Raw genomic sequence first — 21,763 nt, forward strand, 5'->3', positions numbered from 1 at the left:
ACCAGCATAGGGCTTTGATAGATTCTTTTTGTACTTTTAGTAGATTTCTTAAAAATATACTTTATTGAAACATAATTTACATATAATAAAATGCACAGATTTTAAGTGTAAAGTTTAATGAGTTTTGACAAATACATATACTTGTACAATTACCACCCCAGTGAATATATAGAACATTTCCATCAGCCCAGAAATTTCCTTTGTGTCCCTTTCAGTCGATCCCCCACGCAAACCCCAGCAACCACTGATGATTTCTGTTACCTTAGCTTAGTTTTGCTTGTCTAGAATTTATATAAATTGAATCATAAGTATATATTCTTTTGTGTCTGTCTTCTTCTGTTCCATGTAATGATTTTGAGACTTACCCATGTTGTTATATCAGTAGTTTATTCATTTTTATGGCTGAGCAGTATACCTAGTTCATTGTTTTTTTGTCTACTTGATGCATAAAGTTTCTAAATTGTTTTATCTTATTTGGGAAGAGGCTACTTTAGATTCTGTTCATATCCTCCTGTTGGCAAAAGACATCTGGTCTGTAGTTACATGGGGAAAATATATCCAAGCACCCTGAGTTTTATGCCTGCTTAGTAGTTTTCTGTACTGTGAGACAAGTGAGAGAACAAGAGAGAAGGCAGATGGTTTGTGGAGCTTTGCTGACTTCCTAAATGGCTTCTTGGCCCAGCCAGTCTGGCCTCTGCCTCCCTGTGAGAGCTGCGATGCCAGTGCAAGTAGAAATGCCCCTGATAATTAAGGTGGCTCCGAAAGAGGGAGTGAGGGCTCCAAATTCTGGGCCCCTGCTGTGTGATGCACCTACATGGAGATCTGTCAGGGAATCGGATCACAGAATCTGCCCTTGTCGTAGACATGCAGCCAGAGAGCAACTTGAGCTTTAATGATTGCATACTTTAAAAGTTTAAGTAGAGTTAAAGAATACAAGTAATTGCTTAAGGAAAATATTAATTAGTTAATTTTCAGTGATTTGGAGAAGAATTACTCAGTTTGTTAATTATCTCCGGTTGAGCCTGTTCTCTTTCTTCTGTTTACCTTTTAACTCCTTTGTTGTTGCTTTTTAGTTCCTTTAACAATAGGCAGAGGAAATGAAATTTCATTTGCCTTTAGTAGTTATAAAAGCTGTGTGTGTGTTGGGGGGGTGATTGAAACTGTTTTCTAAAGTAAAAACACCTTTTACATGGGAGGCGCTGTGTAACGGTGTCACTTTAGGTGAGTCGCTTCATATGTGTACCTGAACCTTAATTTCCTCGCTGGCAAAGTAAGTCATGGCTACATACCTGTCTCACATGATTCTTAACATAATTTATACAAATAACATCATCTATACAAAAGTACTTTGTAAATTTTAAAGTTCTATTCAAATACACGCAGTTGACCCTTGAACGACGCAGGGGTGAATCCACGTATAACTTACAGTTGGCCCTGTGTGGTGCTACCTAGCTGTAGAAGTATAGTAGACATATTCCTGGAATATCATATGTGACTTTTTACAAAGCCAGCCATTATAAAAAATCTAATCATTAAAAAATGTGCTACCTCAAAGTAAAAAAAAAGTTCTACTTGGAGAAGATTGTTTAAAGGAGCCCTATTGTGGACACATTGTAAGTAAGTAGCCCAGAGCTGGGGAGTCAGGAGTGCCTGCATCCTAGTCATCACCCTGGGACTAATTGGCTTTTTGATCAAGTTATGTTATAGGAGCTCTCTGTCTTAGTTTTCTCATTTAGAAAATGTGGAAGATAATTCATACTGTCATAGGAGTGCTATGATGTTATTATTACTACTGTTATTTTACTGAAGTGATTTAGAACCGTTTATCTTAGTTTCTCTGTAAATCTAGATTTCTACATATTGGGCTTGTTTTAAATTGTATCTACTTAAGGCATGTTTTCAATTCTATTTTTGGCAAAGAACTGAGATATTGTTGTCTTCTACTATAACTACACAATCTTTGTAAAATCATTTCTTAACAATTTGAAAGAGATGAAGAGTTGTGCATTTAGCTATACAGTGTGTGCCATTGTTCCATTAGAAGCTAAATAACAGGGGTGAGGATACAGCGACATCAATTGTTAAGGCCTGTACATTATTCACTTAACATCTGCTGTTGGTTCTCTTTTTCCCTGTGGGGGAATAAATTACAGCACATCAGCACATTTTTCATGCTTTGTGTTTAAGCATTTAAAAGTCATTTATTGTATTATTAATATTATTTTATTTCTGCTTGTTTGGCAGCCCCTGAAGTTATCAATGCCCACGACTATAGCCAGCAGTGTGACATTTGGAGCATAGGTGTCATAATGTACATTTTGTAAGTACCCTGCTAAATGTACAACTTAAAATGAATGGATGATCCCTAACAGTAGAATTACATAGACTTTAAATTAAAACTAAACAATATAGTTTTAAGAAAGCGACTAAAGAAACAGTTGGGAAGTCATTCTAAAAGGTGTCTTATTAGTTGTCAGGTACATCCATTAGGTATTTTTTTAATACAATCAATTTATAACTTTCAGCTTTGCTTTTCATTGATCTATAAATGCTACAATGCACTGCATGATCTGAGCAACATGAAAAACTTGCCTCAGCACCTCCCTGATCCTTTGCTACAAAACAAAAGCTTCTTTGTATTTTCTCAAGAGATTCACTTATAGAGCATCAGGTAGAGGGAGGTCCTGGGACCTGGCATTAGAGCCACCTGATGGACAGGGCACGTGTGAGGAGCGGGCAGTAACCAGATAAATGTTCAGCCCAGGGTCCAGGGAGTATTCTGTTGTTTCTACTTCTCTTCATGCTACTGAAAACGTTGGCCTTTCTTGATCTCTCTTCTGTCTCACTCTCAAGATTCAGTCAAACCCCATGGCCTGTATTTTTCCTTTGAAGTGTCCTCACCTATTATTTCATTTCTCTTCACTTGTCTCCTTACGATCCCTTTCTAGAAGATTACAGTGTCTTTCTGTCAGTTCTCCTGCCTCAGGTTCATCCTTCACACAGTTGTCAGAGTTGTCTTTCTGAATCACAAATCTGATTGTACTACTTTACTGATTAACAACCTCTGGTAATTCTCCCTTGCTGTAGAAAAATCTCAGAGCATCCCCGCATGGCGTGACACAAAGCTTCCACGGCCTGGCTCCAGACTGCCTTTCTAATCTTGGTCTGCATATGTGTTCCCATTCACTTACCCTGTGCTGGTGGCCACTCTAGGCCACTCCTTATGACCCAGGCACCCTGTATTGCATGCTTCTGGGTCTTTGCTCATGCAGTTCATTCTGCCTAGATGTTCTTTTTTCTTCTCTACTAACCTCTTTCCTGGGTGTGTCCAGCTCACACAGTAAAGACTTCTATTTCCCTAAGTCCTACTCTACCCCAGCAGAGTTACTACATTCATTATGTGTATACTTTTTGGAATTTAAGGCAATAGACAAAGATGCATGTAAAACAGTAGTGTTGAAAGAAAAACAAAATAATAAGAATATTTAATCAGGAAAGTTTGCACATGTGTAAATATGATAGAATAAATTGTTCACTTTTCTGTGTTCTCATTGCACTTTTAAAAGCTAGATTATAATGGAATATAATTATTGTATTATGTATTGTACCTGTTTTTCTTGCTCTAAGTTCCATGAAGGACAGAGCGATGATTCGTCTTTGCATCCCTGGTATCTGGTACAATAGTAGACATGTAGTCACTGCTCAATATATGTTTGTTAAATTGAATTAAAGTGAATTGTCTAAGAGATGTTCTGAAAAGTTAGTGGTTACTGTTCTGCCTGTTGGTGAATATGAACATTTTTATGTTGATGCAACATTAGTTTTATGGTCATATTGAAGATTTCACTGTGCACTACCTCTTCCAGATCGTTTCTAAATATTGACATCACAGTAGTTACATTTTCACAGTCCTGTGAAATGGAATACACAGGCAGTAGAAATTGGATGTTGTGATCGTAGTTGTAACTCAGATAGCTGACATATCACTGCTTAGATTGCATAAAGTATAAATGTATTCACAAAGTTTTTGATCATTGTTCTGTGCTGATTAGAATCATATTAAAATTCTGAGCCTTAGTTTTAAATTAAAAATACAACTATTTAAAATTAGTGTTTTATACTCTCACGACTTTCTGGACAACACAGGTCAAACATAATATATGTGATCTATTATTACACCATTCATGTTGTATTTGCTGCCTTCTTAGTTTGAATTTGGTGTTAAGGGAAGTGATAGTGTATTACATACCTTAAATTTTTTTCTCCTACTTAAAGATGTAATTTTAATTTTTCTGCTTCTGAGCATGACTGCATATCATAATAATGACATATTTTTTCTTTACAGGAGACTCTTACTTAGCTAATCAGTGCCTATTCATTAATCTGCCTGAGCCCAGTGGTCTTATAGATAATTTCCTTCAACAAGGGCACAAACATATTATCTTCTCCAGGGGGGTTATTTTCTTGTTTATCAGTTACCCCTGTTTCATGGCTACTTAATTGGACAATGATAACATACTTTCTCAAGGTGAAATTAGCATAAATACTCTTTATGGACACTATCTTTTGCTGTTTTGATTCCTATGAAGCAAAATAATAGGAAGGCTTTAAAAGGCATTTTTCATGTCTTGGATTCCCTTTTCTGGATGTGCAGAAAATTGCTGTCATAAAATTTCATATGCTGCTGATTGACCAACCATTAGATACATTTTGTGTGAGTAAAATTGTAAAGGACAGAAAAAAGTAGAATTTTTAAAATGTAGCCCTTGAGCTATATAGTTGCACACTAGTCAGGCAGTGCGGGAGCAGCTAAGAAATTGGTGAATGTGCATATCACTGGTTGTTAACAGACTCAATGAGCCGGGCTTTTGCTGGCCTGTACTTGATATAATAGATTGTAATTGCCCATAAGACCATTTTTTTGGCTTTTTTTAATTGCATTTTAAAATTAAACAGTAGTAAGGCAAGTAAGATCAGAGAGAGGAGGGTCAGAATGAGCTGGAGAAATAAAAAGTATTAAAATAAGAGTTTGCAGAACAATTTAATAAATGTTTATCGCTTAACAAGAACCTATTGGTAAATGAAAAGCTGTGTTGTCCAGCCTAGTTTGATAAATTACTAGGATGAATACAGCTCTCCCCTCCCACACCCCCACCCCCAGAAAATCATTGTCGTGTAAGATATTTACCAAATTTAGACTTATTCAAAAAATATTCATGGGAAAGATTTTTGAAGAACTTTAAGAAAAATATGACTAAAAACAAAAATCATTAAAAATCTGTTAAGAGACCTGGAGATCATTGTACATTATACTTATGTACATAATAGACCAGCATTTGGGAAGTGTAATGGAATTCTGCCATTTTATTGTTTCCATAATAAAGTGGAAAAGTATAATCCTGAGAGTTGAAGAATAGACATACAGAGTTAGAGTGGCCTCTGTGATGAGTCCAGGTCCAACTTCTCTCTGGTTGTCATTGGGAAAATCTGGTTGTTGTCTGCAGGGTTGCCCTCAGATGTTGGGGTTGATGATAAAGATGATGGCTAACGTTTGCAACTTTTAAGCATGTTCTTGTAGTTTTGGACTAGATCACCTATTGAAGCATAGGCTTGCCATGCTCTTTGTAAAGTATAGCACAGTACTTCCTTTAAAAGACTCTAAAGACTCATAGTCCCTGGACTACAGAATTTACAAATAAGCCCATGTTTACTGTATACACATGGCTTTACTGATGTTGGTCGTTACATGTACTCAGCTTTCACCCTTCCAGACTGAAGGGTCAAATTCATCTGATTTTCCTCATTCAGATTTTCTTCATTTTATGTATCATTTTTGAAGGGTTATGGCCATTTTAATGGATTTTTGGTTTTGACTCAGAGCCTGTAGACCCCAGGGTTATTCTTACTATCACTAACATTCGTGTAGCATTTTACCACGGATAAAACTCTTACATGGTCATTAGAGTCTGATAACTCTTGTTAGACTCTGATAACTCTGTATATCTTTCTGTAAGTCCAATGTGAATTATGTACCTTAAGGTGTTACCTTACCTTTGCTCACATTGAAGTGTTTCTCCTCTATTATCCACCACTATTACTGTGCACTTAAACTCACACACCTTTCTGTATTTTAACCCCTTAGTGTTTCTCCACCTGGAAGAGCTTTGGGTCATTTGCAAATGTGGAAGTTCCAATGTATACAAGAGCCTAGCACAGATCTTGCAAAAACCCTTCGCTTCCATTTCTACATCCAGAGAAGTTCCCACCTCTTTCTCTCCTTTACCTAAATATGAAGCACCACTACTTCCAAGTCCTGTGGAAACTTAATTTTTAATAGCCTTATTCTGATTATTTAAAAAAAAATCTTAACAAAATGACTGTCTTTGTTGTAGATTATGTGGAGAAGCACCCTTTATGGCAAGCTCAGAAGAGAAGCTTTTTGAGTTAATAAGAAAGGGAGAACTACATTTTAAAGATTCAGTCTGGGATTCCATAAGTGATTCTGGTAAGTATAGATTTGTTATTATTTACTAAAGCAAGTATACATAATATAAGAAAGGCGGCCAGTAATTCAGATATTTTAGATCTCTGGTTAGTCATTAAATTTGCTTGTAGAAATACACTATTTACTTGTGGTAATAGTGATATCTTCACTGTGCTTGTTATAGTTGAAACTTTCAGCAAAAACAGAAAATGCGTAATAAAAATTGAAGAGGAAATTTGCTGATCATCTAGCTAATTTTTACTATAGACCATAAACCAGGTAATCCAGGCAATAAAACCTCACTTTAGGCCTTAAACTTTATTTAATATTAGCCATTTGTATTGATGATATTTATTTTATAACTGACAAGTTTCCTTCATATTATACAGACCTAATCCTAAATAAACTGGAAAATGTGTGGTACTAATTATAGTTGAGATAAATCAGACTTTCAGGGTTTTTCCCTTATTTGCAGCTAAAAGTGTTTTGAAACAACTTATGAAAGTAGATCCTGCTCATAGAATCACAGCTAAGGAACTACTAGATAACCAGTGGTTAACAGTAAGTTACAGTATTACTTCTTTTTTTTCTTTTTGGCATGCTGTCATTGCTTATTTCTTCTCATCTGGCCTTGTAGTTTATATATAGTCTTCTTAAAACAGTCATTTAGTTTCATCTTCTGACAAGTTAAAAAAATTATTGAGTGTTGCCACATTTCTGAAATGGGTATTTTCAAACTGTTAAAAGTACTACCACAGTTGTTTATATATGTTTATAGAGGTTTAAATGAACTTTTCTTTTGTATCAAATCCAGTAAAATAGAGCTGAGAAATGTCCATTATTAAAGCTGTGGAATATTGAAGTAGTCTATATAATTTAGTGATGTAAAGCACTGGAACCATCTACTTCTCTTTCAACTCTTTGGATGCAAGGAATCTTCAGGGATTCAGAAAAGCCAAGGTCTTCTAACAGTGTCTGTTGCCTGGCTTGAAATCTTGAGTAATTATTCATTAACATATTGCTTTCCCCCATTGGACTAACGCCTTGAGCAGTGACCCTATGTCCTGCTGATCTTTGTATCCCTGTACCGAGAACATTATCTGGTCACAACAGGAACTTTGGAAGAGGATGCTACTACCTCTCAATATTTATTTTCTCTTTCTTCTATGGAAATGAGGATCCTGACTTTTAGCTGGTAACATTGCTATCTAGTCTTCCTTGCTAGTTCTTCCCCATTGTTCCTAGTTATGGTGCTGGTCAATGAGATATAAGTGGAGGTAGGAGCAATTTCTGGGAAGTGTCCTTAAATGGAGAGGGTATGGCCTTCCTCACATCCATCTTCTTCCCTGGTGACTGAAATGCAGCTGTGATGGGTGGAGTTTAAGTAGCCATATTAGATCATAAAGTGGAATTTATAAACGGGATAGCAGAGCAACAAGATGCAAGGAACCAGGGCTCTTAGCATATAGAGCTGCTATGCCAGCCCTTGACTGCCTACCTCCAGACGTTTTTATATGAGCAGGAAACAAACGTCTGTCATCTTTGAGATACTGTGAAATATGCAGTTAAACCTAATACCAATTAATACAATAATAATTAATTGCTGAATGAGTAGATGATTCAGTAAATGAATGTCTGTAGGTATGTCAGAAAATGTCTGAGAATGGAAATTGGAGATTCTCTTAGAGACATAGGAATATTGCTAAGTAATATTTATCTATGCAGAAAGTTATTTTACATCTATGACTTGCTAGACACTGTGTTAGGTACTGAAGATACATGATATGCTTACAATGCAGTAGTAATGTTGAGAGATGATGGTGGCTTGGACAGGGTGGTAGCAATAGAGTTGAAGAGAAATAAATGTAATATATTTTTTCAGTATATTTGATAGGGCTTGGTGATGGATCAGATAAGGGATAAGGATAAGGGAGAAATCAGGATGATTTTTAGATTTTGCTTTAACAACTGGTTGGATGGTAGTGCCATTTACTGAGATGTGGAAGACTGCAGGAGAAATAGATTTTTTTTTTTCTGGGGCAAGAGTGGTGAGTCAAGAGTTCCATATGAGACATGCTAAATTTGAGATGCCTATGTAGCATTCAAGTGGAGATTTCAAATAGATCATTGAATGTATGAGCCTAGAACTCGAGAAGAATGAGCTGGAGATATAAATCTGTGAATCCTGAGTATATAGATGCCATGTAAAGCCATTGGGCTGAAGAGATAAGTTAGGAAGAAAATACAGATAGAAAGGACAAGAGGCCTCAGCACCCTGCCTTAAACACTACAACATTTAGAAGAGGAGAAGCTAGCAGTGGAGGCTGAAAAGGAATAGCTGATGAGGAAGAAGGAAAGTCAGGAGGGTGGTACCAAGGAAGTTAAGTGAGAAAAGTGTTTGAGAAAGCAGGAGCAGTCAGCTCCCAGGTAAATGCTGCCGAGGAGTCGAGATGAGAATGAGTTTTCATTAGAATGGCCAACAGAGGGGTTGATGGTGACCCTGAAGGCCTAGATAGGTTTAGATACCATAAATTTATAGTGATAGCATTCTGATTTTCTTTTGGCAATTTCTAATCATTTTTTTGAATAACATTTTTTTTTCTTTAAGGGCTAAAGAAATTGTCTTCACTCAAACATGGTTTATATCTGCCCTCTTCTGTGAATGTGTTGAACTCTCAAATGATTCTGTGCAATAAGTATTTCTGGCCTAAAGTAATTGTGCAAATGAGTTAGCAGCTAGATCATTGCAAAACTACTGAGTAGATTTGCAGTACAGCAAAATAAAAACTGTAAAACAGATGGTATGCTTTAGAAATCTATCTCTTTTCAGCATCACACAACATTCGGGTTTGGCCATTTAATTATTTGTTTTCTAATTAGTACAACTTTATTTCTGGCTTTGGTCATTTTTCCAGAAGTCTCCATTTTTGAGCCTCTGTAACATTTGTCTCTATGTAGTCTTTGCCAAATGGATAGAGAAGTGACAGATAGCGTGTACTATATCAGACTATCCTAAGGAGTTCAGTGTATGAAGTTTAGAATACTGGCATTTTGTAAACTTCTGAAAGGCAAAACTCTTTTCTTCTTAACCACTTGAAGTCTTGCTTCCTGTAATTCATATCCTCTGTTTGAAATAATCTAAAGAGAACACGTTAGTTCTCTCAGTGCCTTACTGCTTTATAACCAGAGCTGATCTTCCAATACTGAACAAATAGTAACATTCTTTTCAAAGAGCTTTATTGGATAAAAAGTTTCTATGGTTTACCTATATATTGTGCATTTTGAAATACAGTACATATCTGAAAAGTATTCTGAGAAAAATAATCATTGCTTCTCTATGTACATTTAAGTGAATGGATCTAAAACAGATATTGTCATCCTGATTTAAAAAGTCAAAGATCAGGACTTCCCTGGTGGCGCAGTGGTTGAGAATCCGCCTGCCAATGCAGGGGACACGGGTTCGAGCCCTGGTCCGGGAAGATCCCACATGCTGCGGAGCAACTAAACCCGTGCGCCACAACTACTGAGACTGCACTCTAGAGCCTGCGAGCCACAACTGCTGAGCCCGTGCACCACAACTACTGAAGCCTGCGCACCTAGAGCCCGTGCTCTGCAACAAGAGAAGCCACTGCAGTGAGAAGCCTGCGCACCGCAACGAAGAGTAGCCCCCGCTCGCTGCAACTAGAGAAAGCCTGTGTGCAGCAACGAAGACCCAAGACAGCCAAAAATAAATAAATAAATAAATAAATTTATAAAAAACAAAACAAAACAAAAAACCAGGTATTTAAAAAAAAAAAGTCGAAGATCAGATGCAAGGAAAAACAGCCAATAATGACTTTACTACAAAGGAAGAGTTTGATGATGACTCCCACTGCCAAGAGTGTGCCTGTTATCCTCTTTATCCTTTTCTTCTTTTTTGCCCTTTTCATTCTCAACAGTGGTTCAGGACTTCATTCCTTATTAGATAGTTACAGTTGCCCCTTGGTATTAAGTCCCCTGGTAACAACTAACACCAAGAATTTGCATATTTAACAAGTTTCCCCAGTATTTTTAATGCCTGCTTATATTTAAGAACTCTGCCATAAATTAACAAAGCATTTTTCTTTTACGGCTTGTCAAAAAGTAGTTTCCGGATTTGAGCTCTACTGGTATTATTCAGTAATTCCTTCAACAGATTTGTTTTTTTGGTGCCTACCATGTGCCAGGCCCTGTGGTAGGTAATAAAATATAGTTAAAGACATATAGGACCTAGTCTCTGACATGAGGAACTTACAATGTAATAAGGAAAACAAGCTATGTATAAGATACAAAGCAAGGAAGAAAATGATAAATGACATAAGAAATTGCCAGATGAACAGAGAGATACAGAGGCAAGCAAGTGTGAAATCAGGAAGTTCAATTTGACTGACGAATAAGATGCCTGAAGGAAAGAAGTGGGAAATAAGCCGTTTAGAAAAGGAAAGAAAATTGTGAGGGCACTTGAATCCCAGGCTAAAGAGTTTTAACTTCCTGCCATAGATAGTGGGGAACAATTGCAAGCTGTTTGACGGAAGGAAATTATTATTATAGTGCGTCAGTCTTGTAGGGTGGCTTATTTTAAATGGGACAACAGTCATTTAAACGTCTATGTTGATTTTAACAAGTGTCTTTTGATTTTAATTCATCAGGCACTATATGGGTACAAAGATGAATAAAACACAGTCTCTCCCATTGAGTAATTTACCACAAATTACAGTGTACTTTGCTTTTTAGTCACACTTTACAAATGCTCTTGTAATGAACTGTAGGGTCTAACTTCAGAACACTCTTTCCTATGTGTGAACAGGGTCCTTGTTCACTAATTCACAAACTGTTATTTAGGCTTTGGTCATTAGCTTTTAACCTTTACCCTGTAAACTCTATGTAAAAGAATTGAAATTTTCTGATACCTAACTAATTATTGGTAATTATTCTGATACCTAACTAATTTTTTCCTACTGTATATTTTCTTCCTAAATATATTAAGGCTCTTACCTTTATTTTACTATTGATATATTTAGTTATTCTTAAATTCTGAATTATCTTACGTATATGAATATGCTTTGGAAGCCCTCTTTAATGAAGGTTTTTTTATAAATAAGAATTATGTTTGGAAGCTCATGAACCAGGAACCTTGGGCATTTACTCAAAATTCAGTGATTGATATATACTTAATAATTCAAACAAATATTTATTGAGTAACTACTATGTGCTATGGAGGACACAAGGATGAGTCTGGCATAGTCCCTTCCTACAGGTTGCCCACAGCATAGTGGAGAGTTTAAAACAAAAACACAGGCAGAGAATGAGTATATGATGTGTGTGTGTGTGTGTGTATACATATAATATATATATATATAAAATATACTGTATAAAATATATATTCTATAAAATACGTATTATATATTTATATCATATTTGTACTTATTAATGTATATTAAATATATATTATATTTAATATATAAAACATGTATTTATATAGTATATAGTATAGTGGTAGTACTATTAGGTTTTTAAGAAGAGAGCTATTATTCCCTTTAGGGGGTTACAAAAACCACTTAAAGTGAAGGTAATATGTGATCTGACTCTAAATGAATGGGTAAAAGTAGATATTAAAGTTGGAGTCATGGTAAGAAGGCAGGGGATTCTAGATAGAAAGAACTTTACAAAGATATAGAGAAAGAAAAAATGAAGTATATTAGTAGTTCTGTTTTTTTAGAATCATAGAAGACATGTAGGGAAATAGTGGGAAATTAAGCTGTAAAGGCAGATTAGGGCTATTTTGCTCTAGACCTTGACCTACATAGAGAAGACTTTGTATCTGACTTGTTTGACAATGGATTGCTACTGAAAGGCACTGAAGTACCAGATCATAGCTGAACTTATGTGAGTTTTGTTTTCTGCTTTGTCCTTTCAACCCTTGTGGAGTGATTTGGGTGGACTTGGATGGGGTCTGTGGGCTATTCTGAGGGGGGAGCTCCTCTTCTAATGAAGTATCCTGGCTGAAATAGTGTGAAGCCAGAAGAGCCCTAGGAATAAATTTGAGGGATCCTTATGCACAGATCATGGCTGAAGGGCAGAAGCAGGATCTTAATGGGGAGATAGAACAGGATAGGCATTGGAGCAGGTTGGGAACAAGTAGCAAGTGTCTAAGATTCTTCACAGGTCAACTCTCTCAGTTAGTGGGTTGGTGGATGTATTGCTGGCCAGGGCAGACAGAACTTCAGGAAGAATAATCTGGCAACAGTGTGTGTGATATGGTTTGCAGAGTGGCAAGCAAAGTTGGAGAACTGAAATAGGACTCAGGTGAGATAATAAAGATTGGAACGAGGGCAGTGAGAATGGAACAGAGGAGAGGGGAGAAATAGACATTAGAAAGAGAATCAACACAATTTTTCAACTAAGTAGAAATGTTAGATAAAAGAGTAAAAGGAATAAAAACTATTTTTCAGGTGACTAGGAAAATGGGGTAAGATGAAAGTCTAGAAGAATTACTGGTTTTGTAGATTGGAAGAAGAGTGAGGTGCTTTTTGGAACAGTATATTCAAATGTTTGTGCTTGAATAATTTCAGAAAGACTGAAAAGTAATGAATCTCTTCAGATATTTTTAGGTTGAGCTTAGAAGGTTTTCATCATAAATGTAAATAATTACAAGGGATATAATTTCCTATATATTGTAAATGTTGGTAATTAAAAATAAATATAACTTTTTTTACATGTATAACACCTCCATCTCATCCAATTTTAAAAATTTATGAACAAATTCTCCTTTAACAGAAACTTTAGAGTTCTGTCTCCTCTAGCACTGCCAGGTCCTCCGCTTTGGGACTCGAAGGGCCAGCGTCCTTGCAACAGGAGTTCAGTCTCCATAGGACTCACTGGGATTTGGGCTTCAGGACAACCTGGGGCTACATCCATGTGGACAGGACCTGGGATGGCTCAGGATCCTCCCAGGGAGGCACAGCCAGGAGTTGAAGTGTTTAGAAATGCAGTTGAGAGATTGGTTCAAGATGGCGGAGTAGAAGGATGTGCGCTCACTCCCTCTTGTGAGAGCATCAAAATCACAACTAACTGCTGAACAATCATCGACAGGAAGACACTGGAACTCACCAAAAAAGATACCCCACATCCAAAGACAAAAGAGAAACCACAATGAGACGGTAAGAGAGGCACAATCACAATAAAATCAAATCCCATAACTGATGGGTGGGTGATTCACAAACTGGAGAACACTTATACCGCAGAAGTCCACCCGCTGCAGTGAAGGTTCTGAGCCCTACGTCAGGCTTCCCAACCTGGGGGCCCAGCAATGGGAGGAGGAATTCATAGAGAATCAGACTTTGAAGGCTAGTGGGATTTGATTGCAGGGCTTCAACAGGACTGGGGGAAACAGAGACTCCACTCTTGGAGGGCACACACAAAGTAGTGTGCACATCGGGACCCGGGGGAAGGAGCAGTGACCCCATAGGCGACTGACCAGATATACCTGCTAGTGTTGGAGGGTCTCCTGCAGAGGCGGGGGGTGGCTGTGGCTCACTGGGAAGACAAGGACACTGGAAGCAGAAGTTCTGGGAAGTACTCCTTGGCGTGAGCCCTCCCAGAGTCCGCCATTAGCCCCACCAAAGAGCCTGTAACCTCCAGTGCTGGGTCACCTCAGGCCAAACAACCAACAGGGAGGGAACTCAGCCCCACTCATGGGCAGACAAGCAGATTAAAGTTTTACTGAGCTCTGCCCACCAGAGCAACAGCCAGCTCTATCCACCACCAGTCCCTCCCATCAGGAAGCTTGCTCAAGCCTCTTAGATAGCCTCATCCACCAGAGGGCAGACAGCAGAAGCAAGAAGAACTACAATCCTGCAGGCCGTAGAACAAAAACCACATTCACAGAAAGATACACAAGATGAAAATGCAGAGGGCTATGTACCAGATGAAGGAACAACATAAAACCCCAGAAAAACAACTAAATGAAGTGGAGATAGGCAACCTTTCAGAAAAAGAATTCAGAATAATGATAGTGAAGATGATCCAGGACCTCGTAAAAAGAATGGAGGCAAAGATCGAGAAGATGCAAGAAATGTTTAACAAAGACCTAGAAGAATTAAGGAACAAACAGAGATGACCAATACAAGAACTGAAATGAAAAATACACTAGAAGGAATCAATAGCAGAATAACTGAGGCAGAAGAACAGATAAGTGACCTGGAAGACAGAATGGTGGAATTCACTGCTGTGGAACAGAATAAAGAAAAAAGAATGAAAAGAAATGAAGACAGCCTAAGAGACCTCAGGGACAACATTACACGCAACAACATTCGCATTATAGGGGTCGCAGAAGGAGAAGAGAGAGAGAAAGGACCTGAGAAAATATTTGAAGAGATTATAGTCGAAAACTTCCCTAACATGGGAAAGGAAATAGCCACCCAAGTCCAGGAAGCACAGAGAGTCCCAGGCAGGATAAACCCAAGGAGAAACATGCCGAGACACATAGTAATCAAATTGACAAAAATTAAAGACAAAGAAAAATTATTGAAAGCAACAAGGGAAAAATGACAAATAACATACAAGGGAACTCCCATAAGGTTAATAGCTGATTTCTCAGCAGAAACTCTACAAGCCAGAAGGGAGAGGCACGATATATTTAAAGTGATGAAAGGGAAGAACCTACAACCAAGATTACTCTACCCGGCAAGGATCTCATTCAGATTCGATGGAGAAATTAAAAGCTTTACAGACAAGCAAAAGGTAAGAGAATTCAGCACCACCAAACCAGCTCTACAACAAATGCTAGAGGAACTTCTCTCAGTGGGAAACACAAGAGAAGAAAAGGGCCAACAAAAACAAACCCATAACAATTAAGAAAATGGTAACAGGAACATACATATGGATAATTACCTTAAACGTGAATGAATTTAATGCTCCAACCAAAAACCACAGGCTCGCTGAATGGATACAAAAACAAGACCCATATATATGCTGTCTACAAGAGACCCACTTCAGACCTAGGGACACATACAGACTGAACGTGAGGAGATGGAAAAAGATATTCCAGGAAAATGAAAATCAAAAGAAAGCTGGAGTAGCAATACTCATATCAGGTAAAACAGACTTGAAAATAATGTTACAAGAGACAAGGAAGGACACTACATAATGATCAAGGGCTCAATCCAAGAAGAAGATATAACAATTATAAATATATATGCATCCAACATAGGAGCACCTCAATACATAAGGCAACTGCTAACAGCTATAAAAGAGGAAATCGACAGTAACACAGTAATAGTGGGGGACTTTAACACCTCACTTATACCAATGGACAGATCATCGAAACAGAAAATTAATAAGTAAACACTAGCTTTAAATGACACAATAGACCAGATAGATTTAATTGATATTTATAGGACATTGCATCCCAAAACAGCAGATTACACTTTCTTCTCAAGTGCGCATGGAACATTCTCCAGGATAGATCACATCTTGGGTCACAAATCAAGCCTCGGTAAATTTAAGAAAATCGAAATCATATCAAGCATCTTTTCTGACCACAACGCTATGAGATTAGAAATCAGTTACAGGGAAAAAAAGCGTAAAAAAGACAAACGCATGGAGGCTAAACAATACGTTACTAAATAACCAAGAGATCACTGAAGAAATCAAAGAGGAAATCAAAAAATACCTAGAGACAAATGACAACGAAAACACAACGATCCAAACCTATGGTGTGCAGCAAAAGCAGTTCTAAGAGGGAAGTTTATAGCAATACAAGCCTACCTCAAGAAACAATAAAAATCTCAAATAAACAATCTAACCTTACACCTCAAGGGACTAGAGAAAGAAGAACGAACAAAACCCAAAGATAGCAGAAGGAAAGAAATCATAAAGATCAGAGCAGAAATAAATGAAATAGGAACAAAGAAAACAATAGCAAAGATCACTAAAACTAAAAGCTGGTTCTTTGAGAAGATAAACAAAATTGATAAACCATTAGCCAGACTCATCAAGAAAGAGAGGGAGAGGACTTAAAGCAATAAAATTAGAAATGAAAAAGGAGAAGTTAAAACAGACACCGCAGAAATTCGAATCATCCTAAGAGACTACTACAAGCAACTCTATGCCAATAAAATGGACAACCTGGAAGAAATGGACAAATTCTTAGAAAGATATAACCTTCCAAGACTGAACCGGGAAGAAATAGAAAATATGAACAGACCAATCACAAGTAATGAAATTGAAACTGTGATTAAAAATCTTCCAACAAGCAAAGTCCAGGATCAGATGGCTTCACAGGTGAATTCTATCACATTTAGAGAAGAGCTAACACCCATCCTTCTCAAAGTCTTCCAAAAAATTGCAGAGGAAGGAACACTCCCAAACTCATTCTATGAGGCCACCATCACCCTGATACCAAAACCAGACAAAGATACTACAAAAAAAGAAAATTACAGACCAATATCACTGATGAATATAGATGCAAAAATCCTCAACAAAATAGTAGCAAACAGAATCCAACAACACATTAAAAGGATCATACACCATAATCAAGTGGGATTTATCCCAGGGATGCAAGGATTCTTCAGTATACGCATATCAATCAATGTGATACACAATATTAACAAATTGAAGAATAAAAACCATACTTGATCATCTCAACAGATGCAGAAAAAGCTTTTGACAAAATTCAACACCCATTTATGATAAAAACTCTCCAGAAGGTGGGCGTAGAGAGAACCTACCTAAACATAAGAAAGGCCATATATGACAAACGCACAGCAAACATCATTCTCAATGGTGAAAAACTGAAAGCATTTCCTCTAAGATCAGGAACAAGGCAAGGATGCCCACTCTCGCCACTATTATTCAACATAGTTTTGGACGTCCTAACCACAGCAATCAGAGAAGAACAAGAAATAAAAGGAATACAAATTGGAAAAGAAGAAGTAAAACTGTCACTGTTTGCAGATGACCTGATACTATACATAGAGGATCCTAAAGATGTCACCAGAAAACTACTAGAGCTAATCAATGAATTTGGTAAAGTTGCAGGATACAAAATTAATGCACAGAAATATCTTGCATTCCTATATACTAATGATGAAAAATCTGAAAAAGAAATTAAGGAAACACTCCCATTTACCATTGCAACAAAAAGAATAAAATACCTGGGAATAAACCTACCTAGGGAGACAAAAGACCTGTATGCAGAAAACTATAAGACACTGATGAAAGAAATTAAAGACAATACAAACAGGTGGAGAGATATACCATGTTCTTGGATTGGAAGAATCAATATTGTGAAAATGACTGTACTACCCAAAGCAATCTACAGATTCAATGCAATCCCTATCAAATTACCAATGGCATTTTTTACAGAACTAGGATAAAAAATCTTAAAATTTGTATGGAGACACAAAAGACCCCAAAGAGCCAAAGCAGTCTTGAGAAAGCAAAACGGAGCTGGAGGAATCAGGCTCCTGGACTTCAGACTATACTACAAAGCTACAGTAATCAAGACAGTATGGTACTGGCACAAAAACAGAAATATACATCAATGGAACAGGATAGAAAGCCCAGAGATAAACCCACGCACATATGATCACCTTATCTTTGATAAAGGAGGCAGGAATATACAATGGAGAAAAGACAGCCTCTTTAATAAGTGGTGCTGGGAAAACTGGACAGCTACATGTAAAGGAATGAAATTAGAACACTCTCTAACACCATACACAAAAATAAACTCAAGGGCTTCCCTGGTGGCGCAGTGGTTGAGAATCTGCCTGCCAATGCAGGGGACACGGGTTCAAGCCCTGGTCTGGGAAGATCCCACATGCCACGGAGCAGCTAAGCCCGTGAGCCACAATTACTGAGCCTGCACGTCTGGAGCCTGTGCTCCCAACAAGAGAGGCCGCGATAGTGAGAGGCCCGTGCACCGCGATGAAGAGTGGCCCCCGCTTGCCACAACTAGAGAAAGCCCTCTCACAGAAACGAAGACCCAGCACAGCCATAAATAAATTAAAAAAAAAAAAAAACTCAAAATGGATTGAAGACCTAAATGTAAGGCCAGACACTATCAAACTCTTAGAGGAAAACATAGGCAGAACACTCCATGACATAAATCACAGCAAGATCCTTTTTGACCCACCTCCTAGAGAAATGGAAATAAAAACAAAAATAAACAAACAGGACCTAATGAAACTTAAAAGCTTTTGCACAGTAAAGGAAACCATAATCAAGACGAAAAAACAACCCTCAGAATGGGAGAAACTATTTGCAAATGAAGCAACTGACAACGGATTAATCTCCAAAATTTATAAACAGCTCATGCAGCTCAATATCAAAAAAACAAACAACCCAATCAAAAAATGGGCAGTAGACCTAAATAGACATTTTTCCAAAGAAGACCTACAGATGGCCAGGAAGCACATGAAAAGCTGCTCAACATCACTAATTATTAGAGAAATGCAAATCAAAACTACAATGAGGTATCACCTCACACCAGTTAGAATGGGCATCATCAGAAAATCTACGAACAGCAAATGCTGAAGAGGGTGTGGAGAAAAGGGAACCCTCTTGCACTATTGGTGGGAATGTAAATTGATACAGCCACTATGGAGAACAGTATGGAGGTTTCTTAAAAAAGTAAAAATAGAATTACCATATGACCCAGCCATCCCACTACTGGGCATATATACCCAGAGAAAACCATAGTACAAAAAGACACATGCACCCCAATGTTCATTGCAGCACTGTTTACAATAGCCAGGTCATGGAAGCAACCTAAATGCCCATCGACAGATGAATGGATAAAGAAGATGTGGCACATATATGCAATGGAATATTACTGAGCCATAAAAAGGAACGAAATTGGGTCATTTGTAGCGATGTGGATGGATCTAGAGACCGTCATACAGAGTGAAGTAAGTCAGAAAGAGAAAAACAAATATCGTATATTAACGCATATATGTGGAACCTAGGAAAATGGTATAGATGAACCAGTTTGCAGGGCAGAAATAGAGACACAGACATAGAGAACAAACGTATGGACACCAAGGGGGGAAAGTGGCAGGGAGGGAGGTGGTGTGATGAATTGGGAGATTGGGATTGACACATATACACTCATATGTATAAAATGAATAACTAATAAGAACCTGCTGTATAAAGAAATAAATAAAATTTAAAAAATTTTTAAAAAAAAGAAACTTTAGATTATTTGTTCATTTCTTTGAATTTGTTTTTGTATTGCATTTCTTCTACCGCATTTATCCCAATGTAATATATATTTTTGCATGAAAGACTTCTTACTAATCACCCTATCATTTGTCTCATTTTGCAAAAAAAAGCTCAAATATATATTTATACTTTTGTTTTTATTTCTCGTGACCCTAGGGCTCTAAATTTTTTAAAATTATTTGAGTGACTTTAATTATTCTTTTATAATTGATCAAGGGAATGTAATTATAATTGTTAATAATTATCAAACATAAGTCAAATTATATTGGAAAAATATCTCTTTAGTGGATGGATAGGGCTACATTTTCCCCCCAAATAGCTATCCATCCATGATTGAATGTTACTTAATGTTAGAGAGAGACAGTGTTCAGCATCAATTGTATTATTGTTGTCAGTTTTCATAGATATAAGCACTGAGAACCTTACAAACAAGTAGAAAGAGTTTTGATGTAGCAGTGTCACTCATTTCTTTAAATCTGTTTGAGTTATATGTCAAAAACCACCTAGTGAAAGGCCAGCTGGAGGAGGCTCTGGTTCCTGACAAGATACTGAATTAGCACAGACTTCTGCATGTTCTCTGAAGATTAAACCTAGAGTAACTTTAGAGAGAAACCTCATGATACCAGGATTCAGAGAATAGTGTGCGAAACCCCTGGGAAGATAAGGGGATATTCTGAGCTGGCATGTATGGTGGGTAAGGTTACAGCCAGGGAAGGAAGTAAAAATAGGAAGACAAAAACAACCCAAGTTCCCCTTTGCCTCGGGACACTGATGCCTGTCCTCTCACAGGAGTAGGAAGTAATAAAATCAGAGCAGCACTGAGGCCCTGCATGAGTGAGAAGCTAAGGAAAATGGGTGGGAATTGGATTTAGGCATTGACTTACCTGTTGGCCTCCACACCCTAGGACAGGTGGGTTATACTTTTAGAAGTGCCTCCTCCTTGGGTTGTTTCTTCTTGGAGGAGAAGTTTGATAAGGTTGAAACCCTGAACTGAGGAGTTGCTTGGCGGGGGCAGATCTTTGGTGCCTAGGGATTTTGAGCTCCTGGGGCTGAAGGCCTGGTTCTGGTCTGTCCTCCTGAGGAGCCAGTACTCCCTGCGGAGTATGAGTTAACAGGCCACATTTCACACACCATTAGGAGAGTTTAGAATAGGCAGTTCAAGAATTTAGAAGTCAACAAAGTAAACATGCTACAAGAGATAAGGGAAGATGTTAATAATATGAAGCAAGAAATGAAATGATAAAGCAAAACCAGGTAGAACCATTTAGGTATAATAGTTAAAATAGAGATGCAGTTATATAGGATAAGTAGTGAAATGGGTGAAGCTGAAGAATGAATTTAAAAAACTAGATGATCAGATTATGGAACTTTAATAGAACTTTATAGAAGGGAACAGGTGAAGATAAACAAATTGAAAAAATAAAGAAAAGTTAAGCAATAAGGAATTGAAAGTAAAAGTTACAAAATCCATATAATAGGAGTCTCAGGAAAAAAAGTAAAAAGAGGGAGAAGGAAATCTTTTAAAAAATAATAGAGATAATTTGTCAGAGTTAAAGAAAGAAGAAAGACTTCAGCTCTAAATAGATGATAGACTACCAAATAGGAGAGAGAAGGAAAAACTGACAAAATAGACATAATGAGATTTAAGAACATCAAAAACAAAGAGGAAATTCTAAATGTTCCCAGAGAGAAAGAGCAATATCATATAAAAAAGAACAAGAGTCACATTGACATCTTACTTTTCAGCAGCAACATTGGATGCAAGTGTAAATGGAGTAATAATTCTAAATGTGTTAAAGGGAAAACAACTTTAAACTTAGAATTTTATATCCATCCAAATTGTCATTCAAGTGAAAGGGAATGATAAAAATATTTTCAAATATACAAGGCTTCAGGTTTGCCACACAAGTCCTAGATTTAAAACACTTGATAGAAGTAATTAAATAGGAGGTCAAAGAAATCCAGTAGATACTGCAAGAGCTATGTGTACCAAGAGTCTTCAAATACCTTAGTAAAGTGTGTTGGTGTCCAAAAAAA

General features: G+C 37.3%; 1 protein-coding gene across 7 annotated transcripts in view; it reads left to right on the forward strand.

Annotated features, from left to right (window-relative positions):
* The window catches only part of STK33 (serine/threonine kinase 33), a 205,349-nt gene that overhangs the window by 139,522 nt on the left and 44,064 nt on the right, over nt 1–21,763 (forward strand). For all 7 annotated transcript variants that reach the window (XM_082341580.1, XM_082341574.1, XM_082341576.1 and 4 more), the window contains 3 exons: nt 2,245–2,320; nt 6,393–6,505; nt 6,960–7,045. In XM_082341580.1, coding sequence (XP_082197706.1) covers nt 2,245–2,320; nt 6,393–6,505; nt 6,960–7,045 — 275 coding nt within the window. The remainder of the gene's footprint in view (nt 1–2,244; nt 2,321–6,392; nt 6,506–6,959; nt 7,046–21,763) is intronic.

Source organism: Balaenoptera borealis, assembly GCF_965194805.1.
Source record: "Balaenoptera borealis genome assembly, chromosome: 11".
Lineage (NCBI taxonomy): Eukaryota > Metazoa > Chordata > Mammalia > Artiodactyla > Balaenopteridae > Balaenoptera > Balaenoptera borealis.